Source organism: Stegostoma tigrinum, chromosome 29 (genome assembly GCF_030684315.1).
Source record: "Stegostoma tigrinum isolate sSteTig4 chromosome 29, sSteTig4.hap1, whole genome shotgun sequence".
NCBI lineage: Eukaryota > Metazoa > Chordata > Chondrichthyes > Orectolobiformes > Stegostomatidae > Stegostoma > Stegostoma tigrinum.
Window position 1 is genome coordinate 8,199,161 of NC_081382.1, and position 17,003 is coordinate 8,216,163.

At 40.1% G+C, this 17,003-nt stretch overlaps 1 protein-coding gene across 7 annotated transcripts in view; it reads left to right on the forward strand.

Annotated features, from left to right (window-relative positions):
• The window catches only part of abca2 (ATP-binding cassette, sub-family A (ABC1), member 2), a 508,939-nt gene that overhangs the window by 349,020 nt on the left and 142,916 nt on the right, over positions 1 to 17,003 (forward strand). For all 7 annotated transcript variants that reach the window (XM_059638365.1, XM_059638369.1, XM_059638363.1 and 4 more), the window contains 3 exons: positions 940 to 1,130; positions 2,430 to 2,580; positions 8,528 to 8,732. In XM_059638365.1, the coding sequence (XP_059494348.1) occupies positions 940 to 1,130; positions 2,430 to 2,580; positions 8,528 to 8,732 (547 nt within the window). The remainder of the gene's footprint in view (positions 1 to 939; positions 1,131 to 2,429; positions 2,581 to 8,527; positions 8,733 to 17,003) is intronic.

Here is a 17,003-nt window from a genome sequence, read left to right on the forward strand (position 1 = left end):
AATCATAGAATCTCTATAGTGTGGAAGCAGGCCATTTGGCCCATTGAGTCCCATTGACCTTCTGAAGAACATTCCACCCAGATGCACACCTCTACCTATCCCTTTAACCTTGCATTTCCCATCACTAATCTACCTACCCTGCACACCGACAGCACTAACCTGCATCTGCACAAAAGATTCACATGATTATTTGATGGACAGGTGGAAGGTTCAGTATCCTCCAGAGGTCAATGATGGTCATTTAGAACAGACCATGAATCAGTTGATGCAGTTTCTGATTCGGTTATCTTGCTTAACCACCTAAATATTAAATAATAGTTTTCACTTTGTGTCTAAACCGACCGTAAAAAGAAACGTGTTTCACAATTTGTTAAAGAATGAGATACAAATAGTCATTTTGCGAAGATGTGTTCGTAAATCACCCAAAAAATTTCTTGCACTATTGGTCCATTGACATTGTAAATTCAGCTATAGCAACACCATTTTTGCCACAAGCACACAATGTTTTTAGGGGAATCTTCCATGCACTTACTTAATAACAGGTATACACGCAACTTTTGTATATATTTACTTGACTGGAAATCTGCCTCCAGTGGGAGGTAAGGCATTCGCAATAAATTAACAACACTCAAACACACAACTATTTGTCTAACCGATTCACCAAAACAAAAGTGCACATTGAGCAGTGTGTGAATATCAGTGTGGTATGGCCACCTGGATAATGGTGAGGCTTATTAGTTTGTTTAAATTTACTGTTCAAAAATAGAATTAGCCAAATCCAGGTTTTCACTTGGCCATATATGACCAATGTATTGGCCAAGACCCCGTCACCAAGAAACTATGATACCTGAGTCTTGGACCTGGCATGGAGTTGGTCAGTATTGAAGATTCTGCCTCCAGATAAGTATGTGTGAACAATCTGATCGTCTCCTCCTCCAGGTCATGAAGATGATGGGGTTGAACAATGCTGTTCATTGGGTGGCCTGGTTCATTACTGGCTTTGTGCAGCTGTCCATCTCTGTGACAGCACTGACAGGCATCTTGAAATACGGAAAGGTCCTGATGCACAGCGATCCCTTTATAATCTGGCTGTTCCTTACAATCTATGGCATTGCTACCATCATGTTCTGGTAAGTGCATTAAGCAAAGTTAAAGTTGACTCAGGAATTAAGGATTGGCATGCGTCATTCAAAATTGCAAGTTTCAGCACTTGCCTGTCCGCTCTGAATCACCCTTTTATCCGTTGTAAACATCTCACATTGATGGGAATTTTAATAAATGTACTGTGCAGCATAAATCTTATGATTTTAAAAAAATGCCTGGTGTTTGACATTGTGGTCTATCCTTTGTCGTTAACTAACTACCTCTCTTTGACGATGCTCAATCAGTGATTCACTGCCAAGGTGTATTATCGGTAGTGGCTAGAGTCATTCCTGCTCCTACTGTCTGTCATGGGTGTATTGAAAGGGTTAACATATTGATTATCAACCTGCTTGGCTGCATTGTGAATGTGCCTCATGTGGCTGACAAGTCCCAGAACGACACTTTTACCTGGAGCTCCTGGCTCAGAACCAGGAGTAGTACCTGTCTTCAGCTACTGACTTTAACCCAATTACCAAACATTTCCATCAATCACCGGAACAGTAGCAGACTGTTCAGCCCTGTGAACCTGCTCCTCCACTCAGCTTAATCGCGGCTAATCTGCACCTCCACACCACTTTCACACCTTTACTTCATCCTTGATAGCATTGCAGCTAATCGGTGCATTTAACTCAGTGATCAAAGTTCTGATTGACCCAGCAGCAAAAGCTACAAAGAGAATGAATTCCAAATATGCACTACCTTGCATGAAATGTGAAGAATGTTCCCTGATTTCCCTTCTGAATGCCTTGGCTCCAATTTTACGATCATTTCATGTTGATCTTGATTTCCTCTACCAGAGACAAGGCAGCATTTGTTGCCCTAGTTGCTCCAAAATTGATTGGCTTGCTCAGCCGTTTCAGAAGGCAGATACGAGTCAACTACATTGCTGTGCATATGGACATGTGTAGACTGGACCAGGTGAGGTTGGCAGATTCCCTTCCCTAAATGGGTATCAATGAACCAGAAGAGATGTTAACCACAATTAGAGACTAACTTTGTATTCCAGAATTTAAATTCCACCAGTTGCTAGAGGGATTTGAACCAGTGTCTCCAAAGATTTAGACTCTGGATGGCTAGTCCAGTGACATTATCACTATGCCACAGACTGTGCAACACAAGTTGATATCACTTAGTAATATCACAATAGACATGACATTTACTTATTACATGTACTAAACAGTTTCTTAGAAATGGACTGGGGCGAGTTAAACTAATGTTTCTCAGATAAAATGGAAAACTGGTTCAGTACGTTCTGTGGCACTGATTTCTTCCTTCATCTCTTACAGTTTCCTGATCTCTGTGGTCTATTCCAAGGCAAAGCTAGCCTCAGCCTGCGGTGGAATCATTTATTTCCTCAGCTACGTTCCATATATGTATGTGGCTATCCGCGAGGAGGTAGCCCATGATAGGATCACAGCATTTGAGAAATGCATTGCGGTACGATATTAAGAAAGAATATTGCCATTCATAATTTTTCTCAAAATATGCTCAGTTCTGAGAATGAAATAAAGTATCTATCCAGCATTTCACTGTGTACAAAGTAAAACAGGGAACTCATTACAATCATGAATTGGGAGGAAGCAGAAATATTAGGGGTTACTGAGGGACAGCTAGTGCAAAATTAGGTTTCAGACATAAACATTACAGAGTGTAACCGATGTAGAACTGATGGGGGGGGGTGAGGTAGGTGAATTTATTTGGGGTTACATAATGGCAGAATGAAAAATGGCACAGCTAATAGCAAATCAACAGTATAATTGTTATGGATAAAGAATCTATCACATTAACAAGCGTAATCTACAGATAATCCAATAGAGAAAGGGAAAAATATATGCAGAATAATTTGAGATCAGAGTGACAAATCATAGAATAATACTCCAGGGAAATCTCAAAACCTTGATATTATTTGGACAGATGAGATAGATTAAGAGAAAGGGCAATCAAATTACTATAGTAGGTCTGGGACTCCTTTCTAACCTAATCTGCCTAAAATTAAAAAGGAAACCTTGCTACTGGATCCATTTGTGGGGGATGGACCAAAGCGGAGTACAGAAGGAAAGGCCAAGGAACATTTTGGCAATATTAACTCTAACATATTTGTTCATGGGATGTATATATTGCTGGCTCAGTCAACATTTATTGGCCTGGAAAAGGTGGTGATGAGCTGCTTTCTTCAACTGCTTCAGTCCTTGAGCTGTACAGTCTCCCAAGTGCTGTTAGGAAGAGAGTTCCAGGGTGTTGACCCAGTGACAATGACAGAACAGCATTATAGTTCATAGTCAGGATTACACGTGACTTGAAAGGGAACTTGCAGATGATTATGTTTCCTGCACCGCTGCCCTTCTCTTTCTAGTAGTAGTAGCAGGTTTGGCAGGGATTGTTTGAGGAGACTTAAGTGAGTGATGCAGTGCATCTTACAATGCAGTGTCACCACTGATGAAGGGTGTAAATGTTGAATGTGGTGATGAGGAGGTCATGTTAAGTGAGCCACTTTGACCTGCATAGATTTGAGTTTCTTGGGTATTGCTGGAGCTGCACACAAGTGGAGAAGTACTGTGTCACAATCTTGGCTATTGCCTTTTGGCCAGACATTGGGGAGTTATTCTACTCCTTTATTAATGGACCGGACAGTATAATTTCCAAGCGGAGTTGAATAACATCGATTCAGTGGACTCCCCACTGACGATGTTACCTAGCATGGTGACGAAACGTCTGAACAAAAACAAGCCAGCTCAGCGAGCATGCCAACAGCCTCAGTCAAGAATGCTCTTGAACATCAGTGAAAATCCTCTGGAAACCTGAGATCAGGTGTTGAGTGTTCCTGTTGCAATCCAAACTGAGTGAAATTGTGGCAAAGGTTCTGAAGAAGGGTTGCTAGACTGAAAACATTAACTCTATTCTGATGACTACAGCTGCTACCAGACCTTTGTACATTCTACTGGGTAGCACTATCACTGACACCCACCCTCAATTACTTTGCTAACGAATGAGAGTAGACACGTAGAGTAGAAATTGGCCTGGTTGCATTTGCCCTGCTTTTTGCATATAAGACATACCTGGGCAATTTTTCACATTATTGGATTAAAGCTCCATTGGAACAGTTTGTTCAGAGACTCAGCCAGTTCTGGACAACAAGTCTTCAGTATATGGCCAGAATATTGTCAGGACCCATAACAGTTGGATCATGAAGTGTCCTCAGCTATTTTTTTGAAATGACAAGCGTTGAATTGAATCGGTTGAAGAATGACACCTGTGATGCTGGGGACCTGAGGAGAAAGTCAGCCATTGATCAATCACTCGGCAGCTCCACTAAAATTGATGCAAATACGCTACTTGTGTCGTTTGCGGTGATGACCTGGACTCTCCCTCATTGACAATGGGGAAATCTGTAGACTTGCTTTTAGTTATTCAGCTATCCCCTGCTATTCTCATCTGGTTTTGAGTTAAATCTGTTTTGTTAGAATCCCTACAATACAGGTAGAGGCCATTCAGTCCATTGAGTGTACACCAACCCCACAAAGAGCATCCCACCCAGACCCACCCCAAACCCATATCCCCGCATTGACCATGGTTAATTCACCTATTTTACACATGTCTGGACACTACAGGACAATTTAAGCCAGTTCACCTAACCTACACATCTTTGGACTGTTGGTAGAAACTGGAGCACCCAGTGGAAACCCATGCAGACATGGTAAGGATGTGTAAGCTCCACACAGGCAATCATCCAAGACTGGAATCGAACTCAGTTCCCTAGCACTGCGAGGCAGGAGTGCTAACCACTGAGTCACTGTGTTGCCCTGTTGGTGTGTGATCGTTTAGCTGCGCTGTTTGTCCTGGTATCCTCCTGGCACAACCACCTGTATGCTTTAGTGAACCAGAGTTGATCTCCAAGCTTGATGGTTATGGTAGAAGTATATCTGGGCCTTGAGTTTGCAGGTTGCCTTAGCGGAAGATTCTACAGCTGTTGGCCTATAGCGCCTCATGAATATTCAGTATTGAGCTGCTAGAACACAAAACAATGTAAAATATTCTCAATTTGCAAGCAGGACTTTGTCTCAAAAAGGACTGAGCAGTGACCACTTCTACCGATACTGTCGGAGACTAGTTACTACAGGTAGATTTAGTGAGGTGGAGGTCTGGTATGTTTTTCCTTGTTGGATTCCTTCTTGTTGGGTCCCTTCAGCCCAACGAGTCCACACCGACCCTCCGAATATCCCACCCAGACCCATCCTCTATAACCCACCTAAACTACACATCCCTGAACGTTATGGGAAATTTCCCATGTCCAGTCCATCCAACCTGCACATCTTTGGACTGTGGGAGGAAACCGGAGCACCCAGAGGAAACCCATGCAAACACGGGGAGAATGTGCAAAATCCACACAGACAGTCGCCCGAGGGTGGAATCAAACCCAGGTCCCTGGCACTGTGAGGCAGCAGTGCTAACCACTATGCCACCGTGCCACCCAATGTGATGATGTACTTCCTCCATCAACAAGGAGGAGTGCAGTTTCATTAACTGAGGGATGGTGGGAGGGTATGTGGTAATCAGCAGGATTTCCTTTTCCATGTTTGACCTGTTTCCATGGGGCCCAGAGTTAATGTTGGGGACAGATTCCTTCCTGACTTGTACATTAGTGCCACTCATGCTGGAATGACAAGATATTCCCAGATGGTGATGTTTGGATCACTTCCTGCAACGTATTTGTATAGTTATGACTAGACGGCTCTCCCAATTTTAGCTCAATTCTCCAGATTTTGGTGAAGAGGACATTGCAGAGTCAGCAGGGCTGTGTTTGCAGTTGTCATTTCTGGTTAGCGTTAGGGTGCTTGTTCGGCTTTCTGGGTTATGACCGTAAGAAGTAGGAACAGCAGTATATTGTTTGGCCCCTTCTGGCCTGCTCTGTCATTCATTTGGATCATGACTGATCCAAAACATTTCACACCCACTTTGCTGCCCTTTTCCTATAACCCTTGATTCCCCTATTGTTGTAGTTGTTTGATATAACTGAGTAGCTTCATTGCGCCACTTCAGAGACACATAAGAATAAACAACATTGCTGTGGGTCTGGAGTCAAATGTGGACTGTACCAGGTAACATTTCCTTCTCTAAAAGGTATTAGTGACCCAAATTCGTCTTTACAACAGTTGAGAGTGACTACTGAGTCCCCTTAGACTACATTTAAATTCCAAATTCATTGAATTAAATTTCACCTCCTGCCCTGGTGAGATTCAAACCCATGTGCTCAAAACATGAGAGGGTCTAGGCCTGAAATGTCAGCCTTCCTGCTCCTCTGATGCTGCTTGGCCTGCTGTGTTCATCCAGCTCTACACCTTGTTATCTCAGAGTTTCCACTTGTTCCTACTATCTCTGCTCAGAACATGAGCTTGGCCTTTTGAATAACTGATCCATAGACCTTATCACTACACCATGACCTCCCCTTTAAGATGATAAGAGGGAAATATGAAAACTAGTTTAATAGATTGGCGTGAAATGGATTTTGAGGGGCTGAGTAAACAAATTGTGAAAGCAAACACTGAAGTAAAATAACAATAGAAAACATTTAAAAATGTACTCAGCAGAGTGCAAGAGAATTCTGTTTCACTGAAAGGGAAGAGAGGAACAAAACAGTAGGAAGACTCCATGGATGAATAAAGACCTCAGAATAATTGAGAGTTAGGAATTATTAGTTAGCAATAGATTGCAGAGGAGTACATAATAAGAGAGAATTCAAAGAGATTGAGACAAATAAAAACAAGACAATTAGGCAGGCAAAGAGGAACTATAAAATTAAATTATGAACATAAAATGAAATAGTGAAACATTTTATAGGCACATTAATGAACAATTGTAAGGCTGTGACAGGAATAAAATCTTGAAGAGATAGACAGGATAATATCCCAGGTGATGATAGAGAGGTGGCAGATGTGTAAAATAATTATTTTTTTCAGTATTTTCCAGGGAGCCAGAACAGGTTAGCACGACATTAGATGAGCAATCAGATGACTACTTTTGAAATTTTTCAAAGGATCTATTCAACAAACTAAATGCAACAAGTACCATGAATGTGTCAACGCATTTGCAGAATTAGCCAGTGAAGTTCTACACAGATAAATGTGTGGCTGTACATTTTGGTAGGAAGAATATGAAGATCATTTGTTACTTGGAAGGTGTAGGTCTAGGTGGGTAGAGGGACAATGAAATCTTAGAATATACACACCCCCATCACTCGCTGCAGATTTACAAGGCCCTAAGATACGAACTAAACACTCGACTTTATTTCTACAAAAATAGAATTGAGAAGTACGGGAGTTATGTTAATGTTGAAAATGAAGACAGGTGTAATATGCACAACCACAGTTTAACCTGTTCTCCCTAATCTGCTTTTTTTCAGCGCTGCATTTGCAGAACACACCCAAGTAATGGATTTGGGTGTCTCTGTGGATAGATTTCAGAAGAGTGAACAGCAGGACAAATTTGTCCAGATTCACTCACTATTACACATGTTTACCTAAAACATGTCGGACAGAAACAGGCCACTTGGCACAACCAGACCATGCTGATCTTTCTGTTCCCCTCGAGCCTCCTCCATATTTTTTTCTCATCCATTGTAACTATTTGTTCTCTTCTCCCCTAAATATCTATCCAGCTTGCCTTTTAAAGTATTTATTCCATTGGTTTCTTCCATTCCCTATAGTATCATATCCCTCATTATTGCTGCTCTTAGAGTGTCAGTGTATCTCTGAATTCTATACTATTTTCTTGGTGATTATCTTATACCGATGTTCTTTATTCTGACAATAAAAAGGAAGGCTAGGAAAGGTAATCTGTAATGTCAAAATGAGTACAATCTCTGTGCATTATTATGCCTATTTTCATTTCTGCAGTTGGATCCTGAAAGCACAAGGGAGATTATGGAAGAGGTTGTCCATAAATCAGCCCTGATTTCAGAACATGTTGGAACTCTGGTCACTGTAGAGTTGGGTGTAACACAGCACTTGAGATTTCTGCAAAGTTCGTTCATTCAGATACAAACCTTTTGAAGAGCTAGCATTAAACTGCACACTGACCCTGGTGTAGTGCTGGGGTAGTTTGTGGAGTTGTGCTGAGGAGGAGGAGGAGAATCCGTACAATCCAAGAAGTGTATCACAGACCGAAATAAAAGTGCCACAACAGACGTTGCATTGCACTGTCCTAGAAACATTCTTCATAAGTTTCTCAAAACTACAAGATGACTGTATTCCGTCACTAATACCATGGGGAGTGTTAATGTGATGTTTCATGTATAATGTAGATTTATCCATGTACTCGTAATCCAGCAGTTTAATGCTAAGAGAAAATAAGAAGTATTGAGCACTAATTCTGTTCATTGTTCTTTCAGTCCCTCATGTCCACAACTGCATTTGGACTTGGCTCGAAGTATTTTGCTCTTTATGAGGTGGCAGGTGTTGGAATTCAGTGGCATACCTTGAATCAGTCACCAGTAGAAGGTGATGATTTCAACCTTCTGCTCTCCATGGTCATGCTCATCGTCGATGCTACTGTTTATGGAGTACTGACATGGTACATCGAAGCTGTTCACCCAGGTATTACTTAATCTCTCACCCATCATATTTCTGCAGTTTATATTGACAAGTGTTTGAAGACATTGTATCAAATGGCCCATTCTACCTTCCCGTGCATGTTCATCCATTAGCTTTCGATTAGCAAGTTGCAGCACTTCAGACATTACCAAGTTCTTTGTAAGTTGAGATTGATCCGGAGAATTTGATTTCACATTCCATTCTAGTGACCCTGTGCTTACTGCTGCAGGGTTAAAGGGGTCAGAGTGTGTGGGGAGAAATTGGGAACAGGATATGTGTTGGATAATCAGCCGTGATCAAATTGAATGACAGATTAGACTCAAAGGGCTAAATGGCCTACTCTTGATCCTATTTTCTGTGTTTCTACTTTTTGACAAATACATGTCTTTTCTTTCATTATTTCAGTTCTGTTTTCAGCTCTGTTTTTGAACATTGCCTTAATATATTGTCTTTTCATCAGAAATGCACTCTGAACTGTTGACGGTTGGAATTCTCACAGACTTCTATTTAAAAAAAAGTTTGACTTTTATCTCAAGGATTTTAAAATACAAAGTGTAAAAGTGATGCATCGGTTATCTGGAGCCTTTATTAAATCCACCTGGATTGCAGGTAATTAGATCAGGAAAGATGAATTGACTTTAGAAGATTCTACAGCGCATCCAGTAGAGTTCTGTTGTGCAGTGAGTAGTAGCATCTCTGTATCTAAACCAGAAGCTCCATGTTCAAGACCCACTCTGCGACTTGATGACCGAGCAGGATGCATTCTTAATTAAACATTGGAACCTAACAGGTTGACAACCTGTAGCTCCTTGTAATATACGCCAGTGGCAGGTGCTAAGAATGGACAGGTTTTCTCATGAACCATGTGATGGAAAGAACATTGGTGTCCCAATGATCACTGACCATAGCTGCAGTCCATAACCTGGGCTGTCCAGTTAAAAAAAATAACTCACTGCCATCACAGAATGATACTCGGAATGATATATTCACCAGAATGATACAGGAACATAAATTATTCTCTTATAAGGGCCAATAACTTGTTTAGCATTAGTTTGAAATGAAAGGGTTGAAGATTGATCTATATGGGAGGCTAACAATTATAACTAGTTCCCAGGAAGATCTAGGTTCAAGTCCCAAAGTTCCAGAGATATAAAATAACATCACTGAGCAGGTTGATTAGAAAATAGGTTATAATTGGGTCCAATCAGGTCAAATTGTCCACTTAGTTGTGAAGTCTAGGCCCATTGAATGTAATGTTCATTCAGAGTTAGGGCAGTTAGGTCAATTTTCAATTTCAATTTAACCTATTTTTCCTAATCAACCAGTTCAGAGATATTATTACTCGCCTCTGGAGCAGGTGAGACTTGAATCCAGGCCTCCCAGTCCAGGGGTTGGGACACTACCGCTGTGCCACGAGAGGGCCCTTAGATTTTTTTTTTAATTAGGTAAAGGAATCAATGGAATTGAGTACAGATCAGTCAGAATTTAACAGAACGACAGCAAAGGTTCAAGATGCTGAAAGATCTACTCTTGTGTTTATATTCCTGAGAAAATCTACCAGAAGCATAAAGTGCAGTAATTAATTTTGATTGGATGGCTCATATTGTTGTTCTCATCTGGTTCAAGTTACAAAATGTGGAAGCAGGAACTCTTGACAATGGTTCATCAAATCTTTTTCAAATTGTTACTTAAATGATGCTTTGTTGGTAACTTGTTGCTTTACGTTTAATAACCATTGTTGTGAAACTGATTTGCCTTGCTGTGGATTGAAGTGGAATTTAAAGGATTGACAATCCTTGTTCTCTTAAGGATAAAGATCTCAGATTTTTGGTGATGCAGAGGCACAGAGCTTTGTTTGTGCAGAACCAGTCCACTCTCTGATGGATGAAGGCCATATTGTTGGTCCAGCTGTACCTTGCCTTTCAGGATCCTAAGATTTTGCTAGTCAGATTTTAGTGAATTTCACTGTTGCAGCTGGTTTAATAAATGAATTAAATCTAATTTAAGAACAAAAGCAAAATGAAATAGTTGCATGTGTTAGAGCGATGCAATGAAAATCATCGAACACACTTGGATATGTGCCATTATGATAGTTTTTGTTTGTGTGCTTGAACTCATTTTGTTTTGGTTCTGTACACCAGCCTAATACCCATGAAATGATTTGCCAGTCAATCAATGTAATATGATCGCAGTTAGCCTGGCGTTAAATAAGATTCCAATCTGCAAAGTATTGATTTCATGGGGACAGTTTGACAGCACATGAAGTACAATCAGCTTGATCTCTCCTTGGAGATGCAGATCAAGTATAAGAAAATTTTATGTGAAAAATCGGTACCACACTTCTTGATATGAGCATTTGTTCTTGGTTCAATCAATTGTCAGACTGAATATATTTGTATTTTTCTAATTTAAAGTTGTAAACTACCCCTTTGAATGTTCAGCCCTACTTTGACATTGCCCTGTCTAGTTCTCAATATTAATTTTGAACTCCCAGAAGTTTGTTTTGACGAGCTCAACGTTGTTTTCATATGCATGAAGAGATATCCCAGTTCATCATTGTGTAATAACTGAAGTGTGGGGGTTTAAATATTTGCCAAATTGGAAAAGAGGATTTGAGAGTCATATAATGGACCATTTTAAAATTGCAAGTGGTTAATATACATAACGTGCCCTGTTTATTAGCATAATACTTGTGCAGTTATGTTTATGTGGAGAAGCAAATGTATTAAAGCTATTAGTTACTTGCTTGCCAATATGAAGGTAAAGTCACAAAGTCTTACCAAACCATTAGGCTACTCTCTGATTAGAGAGAGAGATCATTGCTTTACAATAAATAAATATAATATGTAGAATCCTGACAAACTTGCTAACATATCCTTTTACACCTAACAGGATAGAGGTCTCTGATGAAGGGCCTAGGCCCAAAATGTCAGCTTTTGTGCTCCTGAGATGCTGCTTGGCCTGCTGTGTTCATCCGGCTTCACACTTTGTTATCTTGGATTCTCCAGCATCTGCAGTTCCCATTATCTCCAAACCAACACTAGTCTCATTGTCCAGAACCTGGCCCATAAGCTTGAATGTCTTGACATTTCAAGTGCTCAGCCAAGTATTTTTCAAAGGTTGTGAGGTTTCCTACTTCAGCTACGCTCCCGAACAGTGCATGCCAGACTTCCTCCACCTTTTGGGTCAAAAACACATCCTCAAAATGCCTCTAAATTTCCTGCTTTTCACATTAAGGTTTTGTCCCCTTGTTATTGACCCTCCAATTACAGAGAACACTACTTTCTATCCACCTTGTCTGTACCCATCGTAATCTTATACAGTTCAATCAGGTTCCCAAATAGACTTCTCTGCTATTTCAATAAGGTTGTTTCGCTTTCTGCTGAACTCTAATGAGTACGGACCCAATCTACTCAACCTCTCCGCATTTTTCATTTCATTAGATAATTTGACCAAAGCTGCACTCAGTATTCTGTGTGCAGTTTAAAATGGCTTGTGTAGTTTTACAAGAGTTCACCTTTCTTATATTTCATTCTGTTTGAAATAAAGGCCAACATTCTATTTGTCTTCTGTACTGTCTGCTGAATTTGTATATTAGCTTTTTGCGATTTCTGCATAAGGATTCACAAGTCTATCTGTGCTGTAGCTTTCTGTAGCTTTTCTCCATTAAAATAATGTTCAGCCTCTCTATTTCTTCAAAAGGAATTTTCGACAATCCTTAACATCTTAAGTTGTGTAACTTCACATGTTTTCCCACATTATATTCCACCTGCCAAGTTTTTGCCCACTATAGAGTTCCCTCTGTAGACACCTTGTGCTATTCTCAACTCTTCTCAACTATCTTTGTGTCATCCTCAAACTTCACTGTGTTCACTTTCTTTATCGAAGTTGTTAGTACACTTAGTTAATAATTGAGATTCCATCACTGATCCTGTAGGACTCCACTAGTTATAGAAAGTACTCCCTTCATCCCAATTTTGTCTTCTTTTAGTTAGCTAACTTTCTGTCCATGCTAATATACAGAAGTCAACACCATTGGCTCTTCTGTTATTAAACAGCCTTATGTGCAATACCTTGCCAAAAGACAAATCAAAATTTAAATACATCAGATCTACTGGTTCCCCTTTATCTATCCTGCATGTCATCTCCTCAAAGAATTCAAATAAATTTCCCCAGCGTGACTTCGCCTTCACAAAACCATGCACTGCTCTAATATCTTTTAGAGTAGATTCTAATATTTTCCCAAAGACAAATGTTAAGCTAACTGGCCTATAGTTAACAAGGTATAGAACTGGATGAACACAGCAGGCCAAGCAGCATCAAAGGAGTAGGAAAGCTGACGTTTTGGGCCTAGACTAGCCGGAAACATCAGCTTTCCTGCTCCTCTGATGCTGCTTGGCCTGCTGTGTTCATCCAGCTCTATACCTTGTTATGCCAGATTCCCCAGCATCTGCAGTTCCTACTATCTCTGGTCTATAGTTAGCTGTTTTCTGTCTCCTTCCCTTGTTTAATGAAGGTGTTAGAATGGCAGTTTTCCAATCTTGTTAGAATTTTCCAGAACTGAAGGATTTCTGGAAGATGAACATAAGTAAACCCACTATCTCTGTAGTTACTTCCTTTGATATCTGAGGTTGAAACCATCAGGTCTGGGGGAATTATCAATCTTAAGACCCATTAGTTTCCCTAATTCTTTTCTCTCCTTTAATCATGGTTTATATTTCCTCCTAGCTTTCGCCCCGATTATTTGGTATTTTTGAAATGCTACTGATGTACTCTCCCACGAAGACTGATGTAAATTATTTATCCAACTCCTCTGCCACTTCCTCCTTCTGTGTTATTTCCCCACTCATTCTGTCATGAGGCCGAAGTTCACCTTGGCCTCCCTCTTCCATTATATGAATTTGTGAAAACTCTTACTATCCATTTTTATAATGCTTGCTAGTTTGCCTCAATGTTTACTTTCTCCCTATTTTTTGTCATCTTTTGATTTTTTGAAACTTTTTGTTACATTGTCTGTTTATTTCTTTAAGTTTGCTACGATCCTTAACTTCCTTAGTTGACCATAGTTCATTTACCACTTTACAGGATTCTTCTTTCTCACCAGGGGTAATATTTTGATGTGAGTCATAACATATTTTCTTGAATGTCTACCATTGTTCGTCATCTGTCTTTTCTGCTAAAACTCTTTTGCAGGTCCACTCCAGTGAACTCTGCCCTCATTCCTTTGTAAACATATTATTTAAGTCTAGCGTGGTTGTTTCCAACTCAAGTTTACACACTGAATGCTAAATTCCACAGGGTTATGGACACTATTTTCTTGGAGATCTTTTACTCAGATGTCGTTATTGACCCTGCCTGATTACACATCATCAGACCAAAAATAGATTGATTCCTCATTGGACCCATAACCTATTGTTCTGGAAAACTACCTTGAATACACTGAGTCCTCTTTTGTGGCTACCTCTGCAAAGCTAATTTACCCAATCTAGATGAAGATTGAAGTCACCTTGATTAATGCACTTTCTTTTTCACATGTCCTCATTATCTCCTGGTTTATTCTATGTCCTAAAGTTTAGTTATTGTTAGGGGCCAATAGGCTACTCCAACCAGTGTCTAATTCCCTTGTTATTTCTTGATTTCACCATCTCAATTTGACATCTTCCAGTTCAAGGTCATTTCTTGCAATAATATTTATTCCATTTGGTACTAACAAACTTACACATTCACCCTTCCTTCCTGCCTATCCTTTGGAAAAGTTGCATACTCCTGAATATTTAGTTCCAGGCTGAATGTAGAAGATTCAGAGAGGAGTTAGAAAACCAAATACAGGGAACAAAGAGAGAGTGTGAGAAGAAACTGATGGCCAAAATAAAAGGGAATCCAAAAGTTTTCGATTGATGTACAATTATAAGTACTAAAAGGAGCAGTGGGACCATTTCAGGACAAAAAAGGAGATTTAAATATGAGGCAGAGGACATGGTGGAAATATTAAACAAATACTTTACAGCTACCTGCAACAGAAAAACAAAGTACTGCTCATCTCATGGTGAAAGAGAAGGTAATTCAGAGATTTGAAGGGTTTAAAATTGATAAGGAAAAGGTATTGAATAGGCTGTTTCTACTTAAAGTTGGTCAGACACCAGGAATGGATGAGATACATCCAAGGATACTGAGAAAAGTGAGTGAAATTGCAGAGGCACTGACCAGAATTTTTCTATCTTCCTTCAACTCGGGGATGGTGATAGAGGACTGAGAATCGCATTTAAAAAAGCGCATTAAAAATACATCTAACAACTGCAGGCCAGACAGTTTAAACTTGAAGATGGGAAAACTTCTAGAAAAGATCATTCACGCCAAAATGATTAGTCATGTGGAGAAATACATGTTAATTAAGGAAAGCTAGCTAGGATTAAGAGCAAATCACGTTTAACTAATTTGTCGACTAATGTTGAAGAGGTACGAGAGGAATGATGAGGGGTGTACATTGAATTATGACCAGGCTTAGTACACAGCTCAACATCAAGTTAAACCTTGAGCTTTGTCAAAATGAAGTAGCCAATTGCAAAGTTTTCTTGGGTGAAGGAAGGAGGAATTTTATTACTGACTAACCCTGAAAGAAATAACAAAAATGAAACAGCAAACATACGCATACACACAAACACAACTAATAAGTTTACAAAAGAAAGGGGAGAGCGTGTTTTCACAGCTCTTTAACTGGTGTCTTGATTCCTCAGAGAATGAGAGACTTTGTTAAAAGTGGCATGAAGTTTGATGGATTGAAAGACAAATGATTGGGTTGGATTGAGTACGAAGAGAGTTGCTAATTACACTTACAGGGAGAAAGAGAGCCACATGGCACCAATAGAAATGAAGACCCAACAACAAAGGAGTTATGTCGTGGCAATGTCAGCTGACAAGTAATTCAGAACCCCACATTTAGCGCTCTAAGAACATGGGTTCAAGCCACAGCATGGCCGATGGTGAAATTTGAATTCAGTCAAAATGTGGAACAAGAAAAGTTAGCCAGTGTTGACCACGTGACTCTGTTGATCATCGTAAAAAATCTTTTAGTTCATTATGGAAGGAAGTCTGCCATCTTTATCTGGTCTGGTCTGGTCACTCCAGACCCACAGCAATGTGATTGACTCTTAACTGCCCTTTAGGCAATTGGAATGGACAATAAATGATAGCCTACACAGCGGAAAGAAAAAAGCACAATGAGCACTTGGATAGGAAGAAGAACAACCAAATACGGGGATAGCTTAGAGATTAAGGATGGAATGAGGAAGAATGAGGAATAAAGCAAAATAATGTCAATGGATCCGTGAGGCCAAGGTGCAAACTTTGTGGGTGAAAACTGAATGGCAGCTTCCTATCGTGGTCTGTTTAAATTACTTAAAACTCTGGTTTGGCCTCAACTAGAGTTTTACAACTAATTCTGGGTAGCATATTTTCGGAAGGATGCGTAAATAGAGTGAGATGAATTTAAGAAGCTAGATAAGCACACCATAGAGAAAGGGATTGAAGATTATGTTGATGGGGTTAGATAAGGAGAAATAGGAGGAGGTTCATTTGGAGCAAGACTTACTGAGCTGAATGCTTTGTTTTTGTGCTGTAAATAAGGATTGGTAATTTGTAGCTCCTTGTCTTATACTATCTCTTAGGTGCACCACCCAGGCAGTGAATAGTTCAATTTCAGTCACTGTGCATTGTACTTAGAGTAGAATTTCTGCTAAGAACGTTTTAAAAATAAAGGAAAGATTTACATTTATAGCCATATGGCGCGGAAACAGGCCTTTCGGCCCAACTCATCCATGCCGACCAGGTTTCCTCATCTGATAGTCCCATGTGCCTGTGTTTGGCCCATATCCCTCAAAACCTTACCTTATTCATGTACTCATCCAAATGCCTTTTAAATATTGTAATTGTATTCACCTCTACCACCTCCTATGGCTGCTTGTTCCATGCTCGCACCACCCCCTGCGTGGAAATAGTTCCCCTTCGGGCCTCTTTTACATCTTTCCCCTCTCACCTTAAATGTCTGCTGTTTAGTTTTGGACTCCCCTACCCTGGGGAAAAGACTTTGGCTATTCCCCTTAACAATGCCCCTCATGAATTTATAAACCTCTACAAGGTCACCGCAGTGCCTGCTAGCTCCATTTTTCATGACACCTCAAAATAGGTGCAGTACTTGAGAAGTGTAGTCACTGGTGTAACGTGGGGAATGTCATGGGACAAATCATTATGCCTAGGTTTATCCTTAACCTTCTGTTT